Here is a 25532-nt window from a genome sequence, read left to right as displayed (position 1 = left end):
CCCACTTCACTAACTTCTTCAAGAAGCTATAGAACTGGAATTAACTGTTCTATTACTTGAACACTTTTGATAAGTCTGGGCTTTGTAAAGAAGCATGTGTGTTTTTTAGTCGAATTTATTACTTAAAGAGAAGAAGGGGACAAAAATGAAATAAAGGGGGCAAGTTCAATATTTGCAAATATTTTACATATAGTTATTAGAAAAATCTAGGAGGGTGGGGACATATTCCCGAGGGTGAGGTAGACTTCCCAATCCATAAGGATAAACTCAAATCTATTGCTTTGCCCACAAGTCCTACTGGCGTGGCAAGTTTGATCACAACTGTATTTTCCGTTCTAGTGATAGGCTCTAAGCGCAATTCTGATTCTAAATTAAGTTTTCTAATTGGAGTGAAATTGGTCTATGGGGCAAAGTTGAACCTCGATGGACCCATCAATAAATACAAGGCTAGACTTGTTTGTTAAAGCTTATGTTCAACAACTTGGAATTGATTACACAAAATCTTTTGCTCTGGTAGTAAGAATGGGCACTATTCATATTCTTGTAGCTTTGGAAGCTCAAATGAAATGGGAAATTTGGCATTTAGGTATCAAATATGCATTCTTAAATGGTAACCTTGCTGAAAAAAAAAATTATGTAGCTCAATCTGAAAGTTTTATTGTAAAAGGGGGTGAAGAGAAGGTGTATAAGTTTTATAATGCCTTGTATAAGCTAAAAGAGGTTCCTATAGCTTGGTATAATAGAATTGATAGCTATTTCTACAATAAAGGTTTCAAAAGGAGTGAAAATGATGCAAACCTTTATGTGAAAAGGTTGTAAGATAATGGTTATTTGATTATTTTCTTGTATGTTGATGGTTTACTAGTGACTAGCAATAACCAACAAGAAGTGCAACACATATGGAAGAGATGCAAAATCAATTTCAAATGTCCAGTTTAGGAAAAGTGGACTATTTTCTTAGCTTCGAAGTGCATCAAACTAAGGATGGTATTTGTAAGAATCAAGAAAAGTATGCTTATGATGTTTTAAAGAAGTATAAAATGGAAAGTTGCAAATCTATCCCTACTCCTTTGGTGCAAAATTTGAAACCCTCCAAGGAAGATAGAGCTCAAAAGGTTGGTGTTTATCTTTATAAAAGCCTTATTTATCTCACTTCATCTAGGCTTGATCTTACATATGCAAATAGTTCACTCTTAAGATTCATGTAGAGTCCAAGTGAGATACATTTTGCTAAAGCAAAGAGAGTGTTTAAGTACTTGAAAGACAATACTTAGTTTGGAATATGGTATAAACCAAGTGCAAATGTGAGTCTAATTGGCTAAGTTGATAGTGATTATGCAGAAAACCTTGATGACAAGAAGAACATTATAGGTTATGTTTTTTCCATAAGTTTTGGCATGTTCCCATGGAACTCAAAGAAACAAGAAGTTGTTCAATCCACTACTAAAGTGAAATATGCAGTTGGGGCTACAACAACAAACCAAGTTATTTGGTTGAGGAAAATTCTTCTTAATTTAGGAGCAAAGCAACTAGAAGCCATTGAGATTTATTGTGACAAGTTAGCAATTACTATTGTGGAAAATCCAATCCAACATGGAAAAACTAAGTGATAAGTGCCATATTTACTTTAATCTTATAGTATAATTTGAAGCACTTATCTTAATTTCCTTTGACTTTGAAACCTTAATTTGATCCAAATTTATCTTAATTTGTAGAAAGTTAACTTTAGTTTTATAATTTAACTTTTAGGAAATTTACAAGCTTTTTGATGTTATCTTGTAGATGAGAAGGAAAAGGAAGGAAAACATTGAAAGAAGCAAGTGGAAAACTTGGTGAAACATAAAGTGAAAATAAGAAAATTGGCTAAGAATTGGCACAAAGCATGGAATCCCATGCTTAATGCCAACCTTCTAGATAGTTTAAAAATTTGATTCAATTTGCCATGTAACGTATAGATTTTCACACATAGCGTCACAATTTCATAGGTTAATTTTTGTTTATTCTCCGTCTCACGCTAAGCGTGGAATTCAATGTTTAGTGTCAAAATATTGACATGTCATTAATGAGAATAGACATAAGGGTTTATGACCTAAAATCAAAGGATTTGAAGACACATCAGTGATGTCTTTGGAAGAACTCTCATGGATTCAATATCAAGTTTTTTCATTTCTTCATTTTTCTTGTGCTCTATGTTTATATGTAGTTAAGTTCACCCTTGTTGGAGTATGATGTAAACATATCTATTCTCTTGTTCACATTATAAGTTATTAAACCTAATTATTATTCAATATTATTGTTGTTTTCTTTGCTTAATATTTGTTATGATTTGATCTCCATTAACTTGATTTTGTTGGCTTAAAGTGATTAAAAAATACTTGTGAACCTTTGTACTGATGTAGAGTAACTAATGGTATTTATATTTAGGAATGAAATAAATGCTATTAGTCATTCATAAACTCTTGTTTTTAAAGTTGACTTCTTGATTAAGTTATGCAAGAAATTGATAACTTGGTTAAAAAAACTTAGACTCTAACATGTAAGGAATTAAGGTTTGAGTATATTTGTGAGTTGGATAATAATTTCAGAATTTTTAACTAGATTAAAAATAGCATGAGAAGATGGTTTGATGAGGTTAAACCCCAACGTTTTTTTATTTTTATTTTTTATTATTTTGTTCAAATCAGTTTTTGCACTTTGAGTGTTCATAAAAATACCCAAAAGCTTTCTTATCACATTTATCTTTGTTAAACACTTTATTTCTGCAAACAATCAAATGTTTCATTCTCAATAGTTTAATTTAGTATAATTAGTGACTTATGTCGAGTATTGCAAAAGTTCCTTAAAAGATGATACTCATTCATTATTGAATTACTTGTACTAATTAGTACATGTGTCATGGATATAACACTAAGCATATTCAAGTGAAATTTCATGTCACACTTGAGGCTGTCAAAAATCATGAGATCAAGTTAATTCATTGTTGTTCTAATCATCAACTTGCTAATATATATATTAACTAAAACTCTTTTGTAAATAATATTTGAAAGACTTAGAGAATTGCTTGGAGTCTCCATAAAAAATTTCAAGAAGTGTTGAAGACTTGAAGTTGCTAAAATTTTTAATGTAAACCTATATTTTATAATGTGTATTTTACTTTTATGTTTTATAATGTAGTTGATGTGTCTGTCAGGCTAGAGTACAAGACTCGTGCCTTTTGAAGTATGTTTAGCTTTTTAATGATATTGGGTAGGTTAGGCATACCTGTTAGGTAGCAGAAAAAGTATTACTGTGTTTATCTATTTCTATCATTAATAATATTTTTTTCACAATAAATAAAGTGATAGAATAAATAAATAAAATCAAATAAAAGTAATATTATCAACAATTTTTATTGTAATTAAATAAACCCAGTATAGTTATTAGTACTTAGTAGTGAACCAAAAAGGCTGCACTTATTATATATAACTAATTGAACTTCATGGATTGCAGTGTCACTTATTATATATAACATATTGATGATGATTAATTGCATGTACTACCCACTAAGATTATTTTTCATATCATTGGCTTACTTAATTCTGTGTTTTGGAAGGACCCCATGATGTCAGAATCAGAATGAAGGCTGTTGGTATCTGTGGGAGTGATGTTCACTACCTCAAGGTAAATATTAGTTATAGAATGACTTAAGAGATGTTCGATATTTTTTCAGTTATTTGTTATGATGTTTATTATATGTCTTACAATTTATTCAATTCTTAAGGTTGGGCCTCCTGAAATATGGAATCAAATCAAAATATGGGGAGGAGAGGAGGGAGTCATGTAAGCATCATCCATTGCCATGGAGCACTGGCTTGAAAATCTCACGTGTCGTTAACATGTTTTCACAAAATTGGATGGAGTTTGATGATTTCGCAAATGTTAACATTTGTAAACACAACGACTCATTTGTCACAATAAAGATAGCATACCAAATTGAAATCCAACAGTAACATGTGAGAAGTGAAGTTGAATAATTTTGGACTAATTACACCAAAATTGTTCCTAAATTTGAAAGACTCAATTATATTGGTTCTTGAAACTAAAAAAATGTAAAATACGTCTTTGAGAGTACATGTTCACAATTATATTAGTCCAAAACATGAAAAAATATGTAACCCCATAATGATAATATTTACAAATATTTAAGAATTAAAATGATAGTAAATAGTTAAATTTAAAAACTTATTGATGAGGTTCTACTTGAAGAATCCTCAAGAATGCCTTCAAATTCTTCTCGGATCCTTGAAAGAGTTGCAAGGAATAGGAGCTTCCAAGAAGAACAATGTGACCAAGCCTTGACTAAGCTAAGTCCGGATAGAAGTATGGCAACCTAGCTTTACAAAGAGAGGAGCTCAAGTAAGGTAGAGGTAGGTTGAGAGAGACTTTCGGAGGGAGAGAGTTCAAATGAAGAAATCTCATTTAATTATATCCAAAAGTGTTACAAAACTCGGTCAAAGAAAGATTTATAGGCAAAATTAGGTTAAGGGTTTAAGTTGGGTTAACCTAGAGTTAAGTAAAACCATGGTTTGGTTTACTTAATTCTAGGCGCCAAAATTTGAATTCAAAAATTCAAATTTTGGTGCCAACCAGTCACCTCCTCCATGTGCAGTCATTTGGATGTGATTTAGTATCCATTTGAGTTGCATTTCGGTCACACCATGTGCATGTGTGCACATGGCTGAAATACACTTCAAATGACATACTAATTACATTCAAATGAAGATGTACATGTTAACCTAAATTAACCCTAAATCTAAATGAATCATGAAATGAAATCCTAGTCTAAATGGCCGAAATACAAGGCCTAAACATGAAATACAAGCCTTAATGCCCAAACCTACACTACTCCTACTTTACTTGGGCTTGAACTAAAGCCCAACTGAAAAGTGTGATGGGCTTTTCTTGATCATGAATCCACTCTTCTTGAATCCTTTTTGCCATAGTCCTAGAAGTTGGGCCCTTGGCCCATGAGTCTCCTTCATCATCTATTTAACATTCTAAAGACTTATTTAACAACTTCTTAGCTTCAGGGACTATATGACAACCTTTTAAAATCAAGGGCAAAAATGAGTGTTTACTTAATATTTTTATACTAATTAATTAATCAATTAGGCATTTAATGGACATGTTAGTAACAAAATTGGATGGAGTTTGAAGATTTTGCAATCATTGTTAACGTTTGTAAACGGGCTTATTTGTCGCAAAATAAAATAAGAGATCAAATTGAAATCCAAAAATAACATACCAAAGGAATAAATTTTCCCAAATAGTACATCAATCTTTGACTAGCATTTTGCATTTCAGGCTTGCCTATCGAGAAAAGACATGTATCAACAGGACATAATTTATATCAATATTATTAACATAAGTAATAACGACTTGTATTTTTTAATTAAGTTATTTAGAATTCAAATCTTGACTTTAGATATAAAATAAATTATGTTGGAAAGAGAATATTTATCTTATGTATATTCACAATCTCTAACAAGAATTAATTATTGTTTCCAACCGTGAATACTTAGTACAAATAGTATGGTTACAAAAAAAAAATGTAACTTAACCTATTTTCTCAATACTACCAAAGTTTAAGGTGAGGCAAAGTTCGTGCCACATGTGTATGTATGTTTTTTTTATTAATAAGAATTATAATGATGAAAATATATGTATGAATATGTTTGGCATCAGGTTATTTAACTATATTAAGATCTAACATTACAAGAATGTGGTGGATCAAACGTTTGCCTAAAATTAATCTTGAATTTTTAAATGTGATGAGAATATGTACCCAAATTAATATCACACACATTTTCTAATGAAATTTGCAACGTGAACATATATAAGTTCGTGAAAAATAGAAGTTCAATGGTGGCCATAAAGAACCAACAAATGTTGGCCACGGTGGTCCCATTATAATAAAATGGATTTTTAGTGACATTTAATATAATTTTTAGTGGCAATAAAAATTGCTACAAAATCTTTTACCGGCATTTTACACATTAGTTATTATATGCAGTGTCGCTAAAATATTTACTGGTAATTATTCTATATGCTAGTAAAGACTCTCATAATGGTCGGGAAAAATATATAACTTTTTGTGTCATTTGTTACGCATTTAAAATTGTCGCTAAAAATTTAAGAACAGATTTATAATACTATTTAATTATCTTATTTCTAGTCGATGTATGACTTGTAAAATGAATACAAATACTCTTTAGTTACCTTATTTCTAATTGATGTGGGACTTAGAAGATGAATGTTATCTTTTAAGTATATATTTTTTAATTTTTTTAATTATCTTATCTCCTAAATACCAACTTAGAATAGTAAGTTATAGTTCTAACTCAACCTTATAAAACATACTTGTAAGGTGAGAGTTATCATTTACTTATATACTATTTAATTATTTTATTTTTAGTCGATGTGAAACTTAAATTTTTTCTAACAAATAATTGTCGCTAATAATAAATTTTGATGTGATGTAAATACATTTTTAGTGGCCATTATATAATAGTCATTAATATTTTTATTAAATAATAAAATAGAGATAATTAATTTATTGACATTAAATAATTATCGGTAATACTAAATTTTGTTGTAGTGTCCTTAAGCGACGATCATGTAATGTGGCCAGCATTCATGATTCCTTAATAACCATGAATGTAGTTTTACTTTCTCAACAACAACAAAAAATTTGAAGGTTTAATACTCATTTACATACTAAGAAAATCAAAGGTTTCACCACATGATAACTGAATCTGTAGATGCTGCAGTAGCCATTCACATTTTCTACAAGTTCTTCTTGAATCCACTTTATTCATAACCGAAGTGATCAATACACTAGTACTTAACATGAGCATGAACATATAATAAGACAGATTGTAAAGTAGCAGTCCATTATCTAAAGATTGAACATGACCTTGATGGCATTACCACCACGAGCACTTGTTTCAAAGGCTTCTTCCACTTCCCTCTGAGAAAACCCAAACCTGTGAGTTATAAGGGGTTTCACATCGATTTTGCCGCTCCTTAGAAACTCAAGGCAAAGAGGCCATGTGTTCATATAGCGAAAAACTCCAACCACATCCACTTCCCTGTATTATGTATGGTAAACCAAATCAAAGGTTACATGAATGAAGAAAAATTAGGGCATGCAAAAATAAACACGACTCATATGGCATGCATTTTTCTTAAATCACTCTGTCATAAAGAAATTCCTACTAAACCTGAATGAACATACATAGCATATATTTTATCTTAAACGTACAGCATATAAGCTTTTATTTGATTATTTTTGGTTAAATCACTCTTTTGATTTTTTTATTTATTTATTATTTAATTAGTTCAATTTGGTTCATTAATTTTTAAAAATAATGTAATTTGGTCTTTCTTGTCCAATTGTGAATAACGGTGTAAACTTCTTATATACATGGTAATATGTGTCATTTATTTATTGTACCAACTATACAAGGGGTTAATGTTTCAATTGGATAAAAGTGACCAAATTGTACCTTTTTCAGAACATAAGACACCAAATGGAATCTTTTAATAATAAAGAGACTAAGTAAAACGAATTAAATAAAAAGAGACCAAAGAATTAATTTAGTCTTTATTTTTTTAATAAAATTGACACATACCTTGCTGCAGCTGGGGTGAGTGGGACAGTCATTTCAGAATGACCCATTCCAACTAGGCAAACTTTGCCACCTGGCTTAGTAGCACTCAGTGCTGTAGACATGGTTTTGTCAAAACCAGCACAATCAAAGGTAACATCTATACCAGCCCCCATAGCCTTATGTATCTGCACAACTTCTTCATCCACATCCTGTAAAGCAGTGTTTTTAGAATATGGTGTGATTGGTATTTCATACAAGCATCCAGGAAAGCACAAAGATTTGATAAGTATTAGTTAACAAATTAGAATTCATTTATCAATAGATTTTTGAACTAATTTCCATAATTCTTTTGATTGTTTTAATAGGTGCAATTGTCGTGACTTGCCAATAAAAATTTTGAGAACTAATAATAGAAATTCAAATTAAATTTTGTTAGGTTTTATCACATTAATTTTCGTTGAATTTTATGTAAACGTAAAATAATATTATGTAGAAAATCTTTTTATTTTTATTTTTATTGTCAATACATTATTTTGTTGTAAATAATAAAGTTTTTCTATGTAATCTCTAGACCTGATTAGAGTAAACTATTTCTATCGGACATATGCAGATTATTGTGTCGGTTACCTACCAAGATTTAGCCAAGACAAAGACCAAGTGGTTTAACATCATAATTATATATATTCACAGTAACTAGGTTAGATGTAATTGTGCTGGGATTTTTGGAAAGTATTTCTAGAGAATCTGGGATTTCAATACACCTAAACACAATTATTCTTGGAATGTTCTGAACTTGGAAAACTATTTAAAGAGTTTTTTTAGAGAGATCCTCCATACTGGAACAGTCCTATAAACACATTTAAATGTTTCAAAAATATATTACAGAAACCAAGCACTAAAAGCTGACTACAGAAGGGAGAGAGTAACAAGTGATCAAACGACAGTTATTTCAAGGAAAAAAAGTGTTAGCCTGTCAGTTTTGCTTATCACACACCTAACTTCTTACAGCATTATGTTAAAATGCTAGTTTCATTCTTTCAATTTTTTTCTTTACAAAACATTATTTGTGAACAGGCACAGCATCAACAGCCACTAAAAGTACATGCAAATTACTGTAATAACAGATGCAAATAGTGTTGCAGAAAGGGATTGTTTGTCTTTCTTGCTGTTAAAGAAGAAAATATGGAAGATTTTGGGAAACTAAAGATTTTAAATACCTGAATGTTTGTTGAAACTTTAACAATATCATCTGCACCAAGAGATTTTGCAACAGATAAACGATGGTCATCCACATCCACGATGACTGTCCTGGGGGCCCCAAAAGCGCGAGCTGAGAGCATTGTAACAAGTCCTATGGGTCCTGCTCCCATGATCAACACATTTGTTTCTGGTCCAATATTAGCTCTCCTACAAGCATGAACACCAACACTTAGGGGCTCACACATTGCCCCCTCCTCCAGGCTCACATTGTCTGGCAGCTTAAAACATAGGTCTGCTGGATGCACTATCTGTAAAGAGAAAAAGGCAACTCAAACATGGGTTTTCATTGGAGTTTTCCCCACATTTGAGTATGGGGATTACAGCATGGTTTTAATTATATCATACCTAAAACAATGATTATGATTATATTTTACTAGTTGTGATTGTATATAGTTGTCAAACTAAGAAATAACAAGTAAACACTCACTTTAGTCCTTAAATTTGGAAGGTAGTGTCATATTGGTCTCTAACTAAGAATTGTCAAATAAGTCCCTATAATGTCTAGTAAATCATTAAATTTAACTACTCAATCATTTTTACCCCTGAATAATTATCATTCTAGCCATACATTATTTTTGAATTTTAAACTAATATGATTGTGAATTTGTACTTTCATGACATATTTTACAATTTCTTAATTTCACGAACTAAGAAGACAGAATCTTCCAAATTCAAGGACTAATTTGGATGTTTACTGGTGGGACAACCATTATCTCAAACTTAAGTTCAATCCCAATCACATGGTTAAGAATCAAAGCAATTACATTTTTTAATAGAACACTTTCCAATGAAAATGCCACAGATTTAAAGTCAAGAAAACCATGTTAAAAATTAAATATCAAGCTTGAGTGCTCCAACTTGCGAGGATATCAACCTTGTAAGCTGAGTACATTCATGCATTTTTTTATTCATAACATTTTAAGTAATGTGTATGGTTGAAGTGTGTTCATTTGAATCTAATAGTTTGTTTAGATGGGAAATTTATGTAGGGTAATTCATTTATTTGAAGAATTTTAAATTTCTTGAGGTGAAATGCTTTGTTTGGACGAGGAATTTACAAAGAATTTGAAATCCAAGCATTTGTGAAATTCCTTAAAATAGTAGAATTTCAAATTCTCCAAAAAAATAAGAGAATTTAAAATTCTTCATATTTGTTTTTCTTATTTTACCTATATATTTTATCTTATCTCTTCATTCTTTAATTTATTGGATATTCAAAAATATTTTTAAAATTATTAAATATTATTTAATATTAATTTTTAAATTTATTAAATATTTAAAAATGGATTAATATTTATTTTTATAAAATTTAATTTAAAAATCTCAACATATAAATATATTTTTAAAATTAATTTTACTATGGTAGAATCAAATTATCATATTCAACCTAACAATTTAAAATTTAAGAAATTTGAATTGACTCATCCAAATAAAATATTTTAAGAATGATAGAAATTGAAATCAAAGTAATTCAAATACCAAGAATTTAAAATTCCTTAAATTTGTAAAATTCCTCATCCAAATACACTATAAAGCAATAATTTACATTGTCAGTGTTTCCGTGGACATGTGATGTGAAAATCATCTTATGGCACAAAAACTGAAATCTGGTTATACTAATGCATGCAGCATGACTTATAGATAATTTTTAACTTCGGATTAAATACTTTACTAATTATAATTTTTTTGACGCCTATTAGTCATTTGAGACTTTCAAGCAGACAGTATATTTCATCCCTGAAAATTATAAGATATGCAGCTCTTGGTCTACACAGAAACATTTCCATGGATTTTATAGGCCACAGCTTGATTTCATAAAAGCATACTCTTCAACCTACTTTGTGCATATATAGCAATGTGGGATCAAGTGTAAAAGTGCACACTGATTGTTACCATTTGGTTAATGTGAAAGAAAATCTGAAAAAAATAAAAAGGACTTTCTATATAAAATTAAAGGAAAAAATCAGTGAATAAGAGCTAAGATGTCAAAATAATATGATGATTTTTCTCTGTCTCTTATTGATCAGAATGCACAAATATATATACATGAGATATAATATTGCAGCCCCTCAGTTATTCCTGAATTACCTCATAACTTTCTTAATTCAGTTCCTATTTTATCGGATCAAATATACACACATTCTTTCCGAAATTATAGCAAACATACAGACAGAGAGTGTCCTATGATATCATGCTATCAAATATTTCTGCAATAATAAGATATAATGCTGTCAAATCTGCAATAATAAGAGATATACTCTTATCATAAGATAAAATGGAATCTTATATTATCATTTTCTCCTTTTAAATACTGAATATAATCAATGGCAGGGAAGAGAATTGACACAGGTGTTTCCCACTTGTTAGTTGTGTTACCAAGAGTCATTGACATGAAACCAGTGTGTCATCGGCTTCATTTCATAATTTTACTCGTTTATTAAAACAATCCAACAGTTTTTTTTTTAATTACCTATTCTTAATTTGTCCAAATGTTAACCAAGCCTCTAGGCCCAATGGTTGTAAGATCTGCCCTGGGACATGGGAGGTCAACCTGGTACTCCCAGGTTTGGTTCCTATTTGTGTTAAAAACATGTTTGGCTAGTAGAAGTCACGTCTTGCAAGCGCAGACTAGTTTTTAATTGTCAGCTTTGGGGCACTGCGTGAACCACGCCCATGGTGAAAAATAAATCTGTTCCAACATTGAAGGATGCACCATTCTCTCAAAGAAGGCATAAAAAATAGTTTCATGGATATAGGGCCTGTTTGTATTTTCCACAAGCACTTCTAGGAGGAAAACGTACAAAGAAAAAATGTAATAAGTTTCTTCATAAGCTAAAATTAGTTTATGCATAAGTTAATTTGTAGAAACTTTCTCATATAGTTTCACCAAAAAATACAAATTAGCTTATGCATCGGTTAGTTTTAGTCTATGAAGAAATTTATTTCATTTTTTTCTTTTTATTTTTATTTTTTCCGAAAGTGCAAGTTTATTCAAATTGGCTCATAATGTACTATGTTCCCTTGTGCGCATCTAACCATCCAATATGTATTCTTAAATTGTCTGAATTTGCACACTTCTAAAATGAAAATCATTTGTGAAATTATACTGATAATTGGTACAAATATTTAGAGAAAGAGATTACAACAGATAACATTAAATATTCCTATACAATTTTAAAACTGAAGTCAAGAATATCAGTCAGAGTTTTGTTAGGATTCTAAGGCAGTTTTGTCAACTGATGTCATTTTTAATTGCATTAGATTTGACTAGATCTTATCATTGTTTCTTTCAAATTTGTACTATTTAGAAATGGAAACTGAATTGTTTCAAACCTGATTAGCCAGGGAACCATGAACTGGTGGAGTAGCAAAAAACTTCATCTCAGGGCATAAGTTATAACGACCCTGTTTGCAGTGGTCGCATCGCCAACAACTAATCCCAGGCTCAATCGCCACACGGTCACCCGGTACCAAGCTCTTTACCTGACTACCAACTTCTTCTATGATCCCAGCACACTCATGACCAATAACCATTGGTTCTTTAACTATAAAGTGTGCACACCTCAGTGTCTGAAAGTAAACAAAATAATATCTGAAACTTTTCACCAGATAGAACATAGATAAACACAGAAAATAACCCCTCCAATAAAAATATCCAACCAACGCAAGATCTCAAATCCTCTTGTCTAACCAAAAAGTGCAACATAACTTACCTTTTTCCCTATTGAAATCAGATGCATCAAGTTGTGGGTGTTTGCAGATTAGATTAAATCGGTTTTGAGTAGAAAAATTATCCAAGTCAATCACACACTGGTTTTCTTAATTCATCATCCAATTAATTTGTTTCAAAAATTTTATCCAATCCAATTCATCCAATCTAAAGTGGTTTGGATTGAATCTTTGGTTTTATTCTTACTTTTATTTTTCTTTGAATAAATTGTAAGACATATAATAAACATCATAACAAATAACTGAAAAAATATCGAACATCTCTTAATTCATTCTATAGCTAATATTTACCTTGAGGTAGTGAACATCACTCCCACAGATACCAACAGCCTTCATTCTGATTCTGACATCATGGGGTCCTTCCAAAACACAGAATTAAGTAAGCCAATGATATGAAAAATAATCTTAGTGGGTAGTACATGCAATTAATCATCATCAATAAAGGAAGTTGAATAAAAAAGAGAGAGAGAGAATGAAATGATACGGCTACTTAGTGTATGAAAACTGAATACCGAGAATAGGAAGCTTGAAAGGTTGGATCTTAAGAGTGTTAATATCTACAAGCCAAGCAGCCATATTCTCTTCTTTGCCTTCTCCATGATCATCAATTGACATTCCCCCCTTACCCATTTTCTCTTTCTCTCTCTAACCTAAGAAGCTTTTGGATATAATAAGACTTACCCTACAGTACTTTCAGTTATGGCCAAGTGGCATTGCAATCCATGAAGTTCAATTAGTTATAACTCATAAGTGCCCCCTTTTTGGTCCACTACTAAGTACTAACTATACTAGGTTTATTTAATTACAATAAAAATTGTTGATAATATTACTTTTATATGATTTTATTTATTTTTTCTATCACTTTATTTATTGTGAAAAAAATATTATTAATGATGAAAATAAATAAACACAAAAATAATATTATATAAATTATTATCTAATTTTTTATTCATGTTTATTTCTAGTTTATAGTGAAAATAAGACTACCCCACTTTAATGTTAGTGGAATAACATGTTATTATTATTTAAGTTTCATTTAGAAGAATTTATATATAATTTATTTATATTTATTTTATTTTATAAGTATTTATGAAAGTATTTAGATAAACTTATAAAACATGTAGTTCTTAAAATATTTTGAACTTATTTCAATATTTAATATAACTTATTATTTAGTTTATGCAAAAATTTGTTAAAAAATACTTAAATTTAAAATTTATCTCCAACATAAATAGTTTTAATTTTCATCTTTTCCATTCTTTTGGTAAAATTTAGTTATATTTTTTTTATTACTCCTCTAAGATTTTCCTTCTTCCTCCAAAAGTTTGTTATTCTTCATTTTTTTTTTTCTCGTCCAAGTTTTTGTTTCCTCACCCCGAAATCCACATTCTCCAATTAAAAAAAAATCTCAACTTTTTTTCTCTCTTTAAAATATCATATTTAGAATAATTTTGTTGTTTTTTTAATCATGATTTTATAAAATATATGGAATTAATTTTTAAAATTTATAATTCTTAATTTTTAATCATTGTTATGTATATAATTGATTTATCATTTTTATTAATAATTTTACTTTTGCATAAATTAAAATTAGATAATGGTGACTAGTAATTTTTATTATTATTTTAACATAATTGTGATGTATAATGTCATTTTTAAAAATTATTTAATTTTTTTAATATTTTTATTTGGCTTAAATATACTTTTAGTTTTTGAAAAGTTAGAAAGTATTTTTTTTCTTCTGTTTTTCATCCTTCTAAAATTTTAAACATTATTTTCGGTCCTCATATAATAAATAAAATTTAGTTTGATCCCTTAAAATATTTCTCTTTCATTTTCATCTATCTAAATTAAATTCATTATTTTTTGTCCCTAATAGTTATTTTAAGATAGATGAATAACATTTTTTTAAAAATCTATTTGAATTTTTAGTGGTGTCAAAAAGGACATGATATCACTATTAGTTGTATATAATTTCTAGGATTAGGAATGTCAAAAAAATTCGTAACCACGTATATTTGCGAATAAAATCTATTATGGGTAAAAATGAATATTGTAAATGGTACCTATCATTCTATGAATAACGAGTACATATGTATAAATATATTCTATACTAACATATTAACGAGGCTAATATGAGTATCGTAATATATGTATATACGGTACCCACTAATATTCAATTACATAATTACATATTAAATTCATTTAAACTTATGAGAATATAGTACTTTAACAATTAATTCTTGTTTTTAAATTGAAGGATCTTAATAATAAAATTATATAATATTTGAATAATTTAAGTTTTGACTTTTAAGCTATTATTTTTAAAGAAATTATTAGAATAAATAAAAATTATTATTAAAATATTTTAAAATTAATTTATTTATTTTAAATAAATATCAACAAATATTCGTAATTGCATGTTTAACGGATACCTAAATAAATATGAAGATGCGTGTGGAACAACTATTTTTCTGGGGGTGGGGTGAGAGTAGCGAGAAGCTACTGTATGTAGTCGCCTTGTCCTGTTGACATCCTTATGTATAGTGTTCACTTAATCTTTTAATAAACAGAGACTAAACACAATAATTTCAATCTTAGAAGGATATAAAGTAAAGAATAAATTTTATAAGGACTAAAATTAAAACAAGCTAATTTTGCAATAACTTTTTCAAAAGTAAAAGTCTTATTTTTATTAACTATTTTTATTACACAATTTTTATTTTCATTCTAATGGTTAAAATTATAAAAAATATTGTGTACGTGAAAAAAATACCTATATATATAAGTATAGATATAATTATAATTAATTTTTATGAATATATAATTTAAAAATATAAATTATTTTTAATTTATAAATAATAATAATAATTATTATTATATATTATTTTCATACGTGCCTTTTGGAGGATAAATATTTTTTTATATAACTAAAAAATTATAACAAGTAAATATTTTTATTATATAATTAAAATTTATGATAAACGAAAATATTTCATATATAAATTATATTTAAAATATATAATAAATCATTTAAATTTTCACATAATTTTTTGAATCGTTGATAATGCATTTTGTACAAATTTATTAAAATTTAATATAGAAATAAAGATAAAAAAGATACTATACTGAAAGGGATAAACATTTAGGAAAAAAAATAAGTATATAGATTAACGTGAGAATTGAGATTATTAAGAATTTTTTATTAGTTATTGTGGTATTGTCTGGAATCTACATCCAAAAGAGATTCGGGTGTTCCACAGCATGACAAAATCATTTAATTCCCCATATTTTCTTCATTGATAAGAAATTTCTGTTTCTTTATATTTCCATTGGTGATCAACAAATTTCTCAAATGGGTGTTGTGGACTATAAAATGATTATGTGTCAATTCTCTTGAATAAAAGTGAAATAAAATAAATCAAATTAATGTCATGGTGAAAATGAAATAACAAAATATAAAGTTTTTTTTTTAAAAAAAGATACTAAGTAAAGTATTGAAATTTAATGTTGAACCAAGATCTTTTTAAAAGAAGGGGTATATGTTACCAATAGACCACACTTATGAGAATATCCTTATAAAATATTGTATTATATTATATTATAATATATATATATATATATATATATATAATATTAAATAGAGAAAAGATTTATTTATTTTAAGTTTAAGTTTTGATAAATTTATTTCAATCAATAACTTATATTTTATATCAAATTTTTACAATCTAAACATTAAATTAAAAAATTTTAATACATGAAACAAATTTACAAATTTAATTTTTTTTTAAAAATTATTTGATACTTTATTTCATTAATTCAAATTGATAAATAATTATAAAAATATTTTATACTTCAATTTAAATTTATATAATAAAATATCATTTAATTTTCAATTTTTTTAAAATCTGTAAATTGGATTTATATATTAAAATTTTTAATAATTTAATTATTAAATTAAAATTTAATGTAGAATTAGATGAATACTTGGATCCTCCTTTATTAAATAATATTTATTTATCGGTCGTATGCCTCAACTAGTCACCCAATGATTTTTTTTGGTAACCCAAGAATTTACACTAGTAGAAAAATAGTCTTTTACGTCGTTATTTTCTCGTCGGTCTAAACAAAAACCGACGTAAAAAAAATGCGGTAGTATTTTTGTAATATTTTTAAACTTTTTTACGTCGGACTTAATAAGGTTCGACGTAAAATGTAGAATCTATGTCGGAACTATCTAATATCTGACGTAAATTTTACATTTTACGTCAGACTTTATTATACCCGACGTAAAAAAATTCCTATATTAAAATGTAGGCCAAGGCTTTCCAAGAAAGCTCCTTCTTTGCTTTTCTGCAGATCTCGTTGTGGATGTGTAGAGATAGACACCTTATCTATGCAATATAGATCTCTCTAAACAGATTCGTGAAAGATCCATTTACGCCATGGAAGTTTCATTGCTAAAACAAGGCTTCTTTGAACGTGCTAAGCTGGTAGAGAACTTGAAAGCTGGTACGTTGGTTCTCTCCGCTGAAACAGGGCTTGAAGCCTTTGAAAAATTTTGCAGATCTGCGCCTTTTGGAGCTCCACTCCGCCTTTTGCTTGCGGCGTGGCTTTGGCTTCCACGACAACGGCGAGTCAAATGCTTACGTTTGTGAGAACGGTACGTTTGCAAGTTCCCTTTTTTATATATTTTTCATTTCATTTTCCCTGTCTACTTTCCATCTTCACTACTACTTGTTCTTTTCTTCAATAGCATGTTGGCGTGGAGCTGGGTCTGCACCCTCTCGTTTCTTCACAGGTAGAAAATGCTTTGCGCGTGGGTGGATCTGCAGCAGAACGGGCCGTTTTCCAAGCAGAACAGGCCGTTCTCCTTGCACTCAATTTTTTTTTAATTTTTTATAACTTTTTTACGTCGGACATTGGCATGTCCAACGTAAATTTACGTCAGTTTTCGTGTCCCGACGTAAATTTACGTCTACCGCTTCAACGTCAGAAGTTTTTATGACGTAAAAACTCCTAAAATGGCCGACGTAAAAAGTGTATTATATACTAGTGTTAGTTCCTTTATTAATTTAATTACCAATCTGATTTTTAAAATTGTGCGTGTGAAGATAGCTCATTTGCACAAGTATTATCTTCATCATAAATATGACAAAAAAAAAAAATCATTCATCTGATTATAATTATGCAGTTTTTTTTTTTCATTTTTCAATTAAAACAATAAAAATACAAAATAAGGGGTTGAATGATGTATTTGTAAATCTTAAAAACTTTTTTGCAAATATATTTTTTAAAACTTTTGAGCACTAAAAAGAAACAACAAGCGTAACTTAAAGAATAGGAAAAAGAGATAACCCACAAATTTGTAATAATTCATTTTATTACATGGAGTTATTTCTAGTCCCTTTAACTTCAAATATTTTCACTATCCATAACAACTTAGTATTCTTTGAGCCTTTACTACAAGTAATCTCAACTTGAGATTACAAAATCCAAATATTATTTAACATTATATCCCTCCAAATTTTCACAAACATTATTATAAAAAGAATAACTTACAAAGTGAGGGTACGGAACTTAAGCACAAATACAAAACTTTGTAATAACAAAGTTTGAAAATAGCATTAAAACAAATATACTCCAACAATATTATTAGAGATTTTTATGACTATCATCCAACGACTTGTATGTCATTCATTTTATTATTTTATTTCTCTAATTTCAATTATGTGAAGTCTCCTTTTTATAAATTGACGAAGATAATTATCGAGAGTAATCGTTCTAAAGGTTCATTACATGTATGAATTTGGTCATCACACTCACATAGATAAAGTTTGTCTTTTTTTGTGAGCAATTGATAAATCATTATCATTTTGTTTATTAGGAATACTAGGGGAGAATGCAAATATATATATATATATATATATATATATATATATATATATATATATATATGTTATATGTGTGTGTAAATTTCAAGACTTTTGCAAAAAAAATAAATTAAAATATTGGGAAGTTGCATGATCGTGTTAAGAATGGTCGTGCTTGGATACAAAAAATCATAGTGAATCCTAGAAGCACACCAATACTAAATGCGTAGCACACCCATACTAGTGTTTTTGAGAAGTGTTTCATAAAAGGAGCATGCCCTTGTTGCAGTTAAGCACACCGTTTGATAGAGGAGCACACATGTGCTTAATTTTGTAGACCTCCGGTTTGTACTCAAAGCATGCCCTTTGTGAATGGAAGACCTAACAAGGAAACATATTTGGATAGATCTAATGGGTGCACGTCTAGGATGGCTAGTCACACAAAAAAAGTTTAGTATCATGAATTTAGATTTGTGTTCAGTATCATGAATTTAGAAACAAAAAGAAGACATATTACCAACATATGAATTTCTTGTCATATGTAAATTGGAACAAACTAAATTGACAATAGTTTATTAGGTACAGTCTTATTGTGAAACTTTAACTTGTTATGATAAGGTTGGAAATGAGTTAAATTTAACTCTATAATATTTAGTTAAATTTTAAGATCATCTTCATTTAAGTTCGTAAACAATTTATTTTGATTCATTAATTCAAATCAATAAATTAATAGTCAAATTTTATATTATTTTAGAAGTCTTTTAAGTTTTAATAAATTAAAATTAAATAAAGTCAATCATATATATATATATATATGAAATCAATGACATAACTGTTATCAACTATTACAATGTTTAATAATTTTCAATTAAAAAGTTATCTTTCAAAACTTATCATTATTAGGTAAAAAAAATTTACTCTCAGATTATATATAAAATTTTATATGAAAAATATGTTACATTTTCTTAACTAAAGATTTTTATCCATAAGCATTCTATTGAGAATAAATATTCATAATTGAAAATACTTTTAAAAAAATATTTAATATATAAAAATTATAATAATAACAACAAATTTCAACCTTAAAATCTTCTTCATATTACTTCAAATTCACCACTTAAATATTTAGATGGAGGGATGCAATTGCTGCTTATTAACTTTCTCCTCACCACTACAAGGTTCAAGAAAAGGAAACTCTCTTTGTTGAGGGATAAACTGAGCAAATCATTATCGTTCCAACTTAAATGAGATACTAGCATTTAAATAAAAAACTATATATAAATGTTAAAAATAAAAAAAAATATAAAAGGCCATTTGAAATTATTAAGAGAAAATTATTTTTGATAATTGCATAAATTAATAATGTGAGAAATATATACTCAAATGAAAAGAAAAAAAGAAAATATTGAAAATATAAAAAAGAGAGAGTGAAAAAGTGGAAATCTTACCTTCCAAGATAAGCATTATATTTAATAGATTAAAGTTAAATTATTATTAGTCCCTTTCTTCTTATTATCATCAACAAATGAATGGTGGTTTTTGTGTTTGATATTGGGTTGCTCTCATCCACATGGCTTGGGTTGTGCATATCCTCTCCACTAATTTCGACTAGTGTTAATGGGCTTTCAGGTAGCATTGGTCAATGCTTCTGTTTGGGGGTTTATTCATCATAAGTTATGCTAGCTGTGATATAAATCATGCCAAAAATCAAACCTATATCTTTTCACCAGACATTAAATTCTACCACATATCGGCTGAGAATGATTTTCACTCACCATTTATAAAAATTTCAGAATTAAACGAAAAAATTAAGAGAATATAATAGTTTAATAAATATGCACATTACTAAAAAATGTATCTCTTTCTTTTATATATTAATAAAGATTATCAACCAATTTTAACCATAAAACTCTCCAAACATAATAACATTATTTTTACTTGCCATTTATTTATTATAATTTTTATTGTGTAAAATAAAATTTTAGAGTTTAATAATCATACATAATTGTTGTAAAAGTTTTTACACTGTCTTGTAATAAAAAAAAAACCAATATTAATATAATTTTCGAAGTAATTATTATTAAAGTCAATAAATAAATGATAGTATAGAATTGATCACGGTGTAAAACTTTTTTACTTTAGGGTTTAGTCTTTTTTCTCAAAGTTTTATCCTTGTGCACAGGATATTCATAGTCGGACCAAATATAAAAATATTGGGCTTTAAATTTTTAAGTAGTAGTCTTGTAAAATGAGTAAGAAAGAAATGGAAGATATAATGGTTACACGATATAACTTTTGAAACAATTATTTCTCCTTTGTTTAAAAAAGATGAGAATGATAAGGCAGAGAAGCTTCTTCATGAAATGATTAGTAGAGACACGTTATAAGAGTAACACCAGGTGAGATACTTTCAAGTTACTAATAAATAACTTGTCCATAGCAAAATGTAATCAATTTCATGACCCTACTATAAACTATCCCTAACCTGTTTTCACTTGTTTCTTTATATATAAGCTACCCAACTTCCCTTATCTGTATCTGTATATGGTCTTTAAATTTGACAATGTTGTTCATAAACACCATGAGATTCCTCGAGGGATCTTTTAATTTGCCAACGTTAAGGGAAACATGGGACTATGCTTATTATCACCTCCATTCTTCTTTAATACTCCTTTAAGATTGTTTATATGAAAAATAAAAAAATGTAATAAATTTTTTAAATTTTATAAGATATTTTTTATATTTCTTATTATACTCTCTTTTTTATTCTCTAATAAATACATATTATGAATGAAATGTGATTGTAGTTCCTCACACTTATATCAGGAATGACATGACCTTGGGTAAGTGATGGTATAAGGATGACGTGACCTTGACATAGTATGAGATGTGTGAGACAATTAACATGTATCACTTATGTCAGGAGTGACACAACCTTGGGCAAGAGATGCTACAGGGGTGGCGTGACCTTGACATAGTGTTAATTGCAAGATTTGTGATGGCTTGGTATGATTGTAAATGATGTGAATATGATGCATGATTGATAAAATTATGATATATATATATAAATGATTGTGAATATTTCATTAAATAATGAGTTATGATAAGATTATGTTGTATTTTTCCTTTTGTGCTTTACATATAGATGTTTTCTTTTTCTCACTGTACAATTTGTAGATGTTTTAAGTGAGGAAGATCTGACTTTGAGTGACATTTAGAATGCCAATAGTAAAATTTGGGGGTGTGCTCTAATATTGTGATATCGGGGTAGAGAATTTCTAGACATGGATTTTTATATGTAGTTGGAGTTGTACTTATTATATGCAAACAATTTGTAAACTCTTATATTTTATTTTCCAATCTTTATCTTCAATTATTTTGGATATTGAAGGACATTTATGAAGTATTTTATGTGAACCATTTTACTAATGTTGAAAGATTTATTTTCTTAGTTTATTTACATTATTACCATATATTTGTTGGGGTAGTAAGGGTGTCATATTAGTGGTATCAGAGCAGGTCGATCCAATCGGCCGTGAGTTATGAGTCTATAATGCTTGTTGCTAGATGAATGATGGAATGAATTGATTATGGAACTTGTTGATATGCTAGTTTGATGATTGATTATGTTTGTTGTTTATTTAATTATGTGTATTATTTTCTCAGAACTTGGCTGATAAACATGATATAGCTTGGATGATGCCATTTATGATTACTTTTCTTCATTCTCATGAATGCTTATTTGTTTTGATACTTCTTGCCTACGTAAGAAGTAATGATTGGGTGGTATTGCTCGTGTTACGAGTATATGTGCAAGTAGTAGTCGACGAAGCATCGTCCCAATCAACTAGAAACTATTGGAACCTTGGATGTGGCTAAGAAATTGATTTGTCAAGTGTATCAAGAGTTGATGGTTGATGGAGTTTCTGAAATCTATAGTTGTAGTGATTGAACCCAAGAGGTTATGTGTTGAGCAATGGAGCTTTGAGTGTTCTTGATGAAAGGTCGAAGTGTTAGTGATTTCTAAGTTTTTATTCTATTTGAGTTAATATTCTATTAAATTGGTGATTTAATCAGTTTTTATATTAATTTATAAATGTTGTTGTTATATTATTTGACAAAAATTGATGATCTAGATGTGGATTCATGGTGAATTGCTCAAGAGGTATGTGAACCACTATTTTGTGTCGACTTATCTATTTTGTGTATGTGATGTGGAATTGAGTTATGGAATGTGGGGTGATGTCTTGACACAAATGTATACATTATATCTACCGTTTTAGCAACTGAATAACTTAAGGCAAAACCTATAACATGTATAGTAGTCTTAGCATATCAACTTCAATCACAACTTAAACAACTTTAAACATCCCCATACATCATCATTGATATAAAAAAATTCATCATAAAATAGCTTGGGACATCATGTGTTACCATATGCTTTAAAGGAATTAGCACATATCATTTTCAACATAAAATCAACAATTAGCAAACCAATGCTCATTATCATTTTAAATACACAAAAATAGCACAATAATGCTAATTATCATCATCCTATATCACAAAACATGCAATAGACACAAGTATGCTATTCATGCTCACCAAATTCACCCATTATACAACATGGATCAGCATGTAACTTATCCAAAATCACTTATCCTACACTGACAACCCTCACATAAAATGACGTATAAGGAGTTATACTACTCCTATCTTGCTCATACTTATCTCATATGAAAGACAAGAAGATTTTCTACAACTTTCATGAAAAACTCAAGTTCTACTTCCCTTATCTACCATGTTAAAAATGGTAAAAACCACAACAATTTGCCTAAATCCTGATAGATTGACCTTTGGTCACTAAAAAGGTCATAACTAGAGTTTTAGACCTCTTTTTTAGGTGATTCCAGCACCATTGGAAAGCTAACATCCAAGACTATAAATTTAATGTGGACTCCAAGACTAAGTTCGATCATCTACCCTTGGCATAGTAGGGCTCAATTTAGCACTCCAACTTTGGCTTTTTGCTAGTTTCATTTTCTCTTAGGGTTGTTGCACCCAACTTAGAGCTGCAACATTGGATCTCTGCTAGATTAGTTCCTCCCATGGCTACAACGCCCAACCTAGAGCTGTAGTTCTGGATCTCGACCTCCATGTTTTCTCTGATAGTTACAAGGCTAGTTTAGCGCTCGAGTGCTAAGTGTAGAGTTTTCTACACTTTCATGACTTCCCACTTTTGTTTTTCACCTATAATCAATCAATTTTACTCTAAACATGATTTACCTTCATAATCTCTACTCATTTTGTTCATACAACCCAAAAAAAACCTAAAAATTTCAACATGCATGCATCAAGATTTCAAAGAATCATCTCATTCTTCAAGCAACTCAAAACTCCAATCTTCTAACTCAAAACCTCTCAAATTCTTCCCCATTCGGCCAACGCATGAAACCATATAGAGCTCATTGCTACACTTAGCATTAAATCAACAAAGTTTCTAGCTTCCTTTACCTGGAAAGAAAATTCGACTCCATGTCATACGAGATAGAAGAGAATGATGATGAGAATCCAACTCTAGAACTTCAAAGCTTCCTTGCACTCTTAATGTTCAACAACCTTTAAGAACCCAAAAATAAAAGAGTTTTGAGGGAGGAAGGAGTAGAATGAAGAAAAGAAAGGGAGAAGTCTTGAGTCTTACAAGGTGTTTTATTATTACAGACTTAACTTAATTCATTTTTTTTATTTTTAAAAAAATGCAACAAATTAAAATAAAATATTAATTTTTTTCAAGATCTAGACACAAATCATGGTGATTGATTTTTTAAGTTTGATTTGTTTGATTATAAAATATTTTTACAACAAAATTTTTGGTCAATTTATTTTAAGATTACAATCATATTTTATAAATTTGACACCATATATAACAACAATCAATTTTCTATATTTTTGACGACTTTCTTAATTCATAAATAGGAATATTTAGTTTTTTTAATTTTAAAAATATGAAAATTTATTTTTATCATCATATTAACATCTATTAATCATTATTGAATTTTAACATTTACTAATATTTAAGTGATGTCATTTAGTAACATAACATTTAGAAATTAAAATAAATTAAAAATATATGTAAATAAGAATTTTATTGATAAAATAAATATCAAACACTCAAAAAATAAATACAAACGAATTTTTTTATATATTATTTTTTTTAATTTTTATCCATATTTATCATGTTAAATATTATATCACTTAAGTTGTAACATATCACTAAATAACATCGAATTAATAATCAACAAATATCAAATTACTAGTAAGATCAAAATTTCATATTTTTAAAGATCAATGAACATCAAATTAATAGCAAGACAAAAATTTTATATTTTTAAAATAGGAGACTAAATATCTATATTTTAAAATAAAATTAAAATTGCATATCAACAAAAAAAATAAAGAAACCAATAATATAATTTAGCCTAAATATTTCACAATTATTTTATTGTATAACTTAATAAATTTTTTTTTTTATTAATTTCAATTTCTTCAATTTGTATTATATCTATATATTTATGGAGCAGACACCACATATAAATATCTAATTATAATTTTGTTATAATTATTATATTAGTTGTTATTATTTAATTATAACATGACATAAATTCCAATGAAATTAATTGATCAATTATTGTAATATATTATTTTAATTAATTAACTTATATTATTTAAATAAATATTACCCATTTACATGATTTATTCTTTTAACCCAAAAAGGTTAAATTTATGGTTTCGTGAATTTCTTTTCTTTAATGATATAATTTATTTTAAGAAAAATTGAATTATTTCTAATTTAATTTCTCAAATTAGAATAATTTCAATTTTATTAAAATATATCATTTTATTAATTTAAAATATCAAACTTATCTTATTAAATTAACTTACACGAAAAATATAAAACTTAACGACTATAAAGTAACGACCTGCTATGGTCTTTACACTTAGTAGAATCGCGCTACTAGTG

The 25532-nt window shown here is 28.3% G+C and overlaps 1 protein-coding gene across 1 annotated transcript; it reads right to left on the bottom strand.

Annotated features, from left to right (window-relative positions):
• Positions 1–6729: 6729 nt before the first annotated feature.
• LOC109789245 (GroES-like zinc-binding alcohol dehydrogenase family protein) lies at positions 6730–13360 on the bottom strand. Its single transcript, XM_020348153.3, has 6 exons — positions 13154–13360; positions 12933–13000; positions 12246–12482; positions 8870–9160; positions 7674–7861; positions 6730–7130 (listed from the first exon to the last, which is right to left on the bottom strand). Exons 1-6 carry the CDS (start codon positions 13269–13271, stop codon positions 6938–6940), a joined length of 1095 nt encoding a protein of 364 aa, XP_020203742.2. The 5' UTR covers positions 13272–13360; the 3' UTR covers positions 6730–6937.
• Between the last annotated feature and the right edge of the window lie 12172 nt (positions 13361–25532).

The sequence above is a fragment of the Cajanus cajan genome, chromosome 1, assembly GCF_000230855.2.
Source record: "Cajanus cajan strain Asha chromosome 1, NIPB_CcT2T_4, whole genome shotgun sequence".
Classification (NCBI taxonomy): Eukaryota; Viridiplantae; Streptophyta; class Magnoliopsida; order Fabales; family Fabaceae; genus Cajanus; species Cajanus cajan.
Note: the sequence above shows the minus strand (reverse complement) of the source record. Positions and strands in the feature narration are given on the sequence as shown.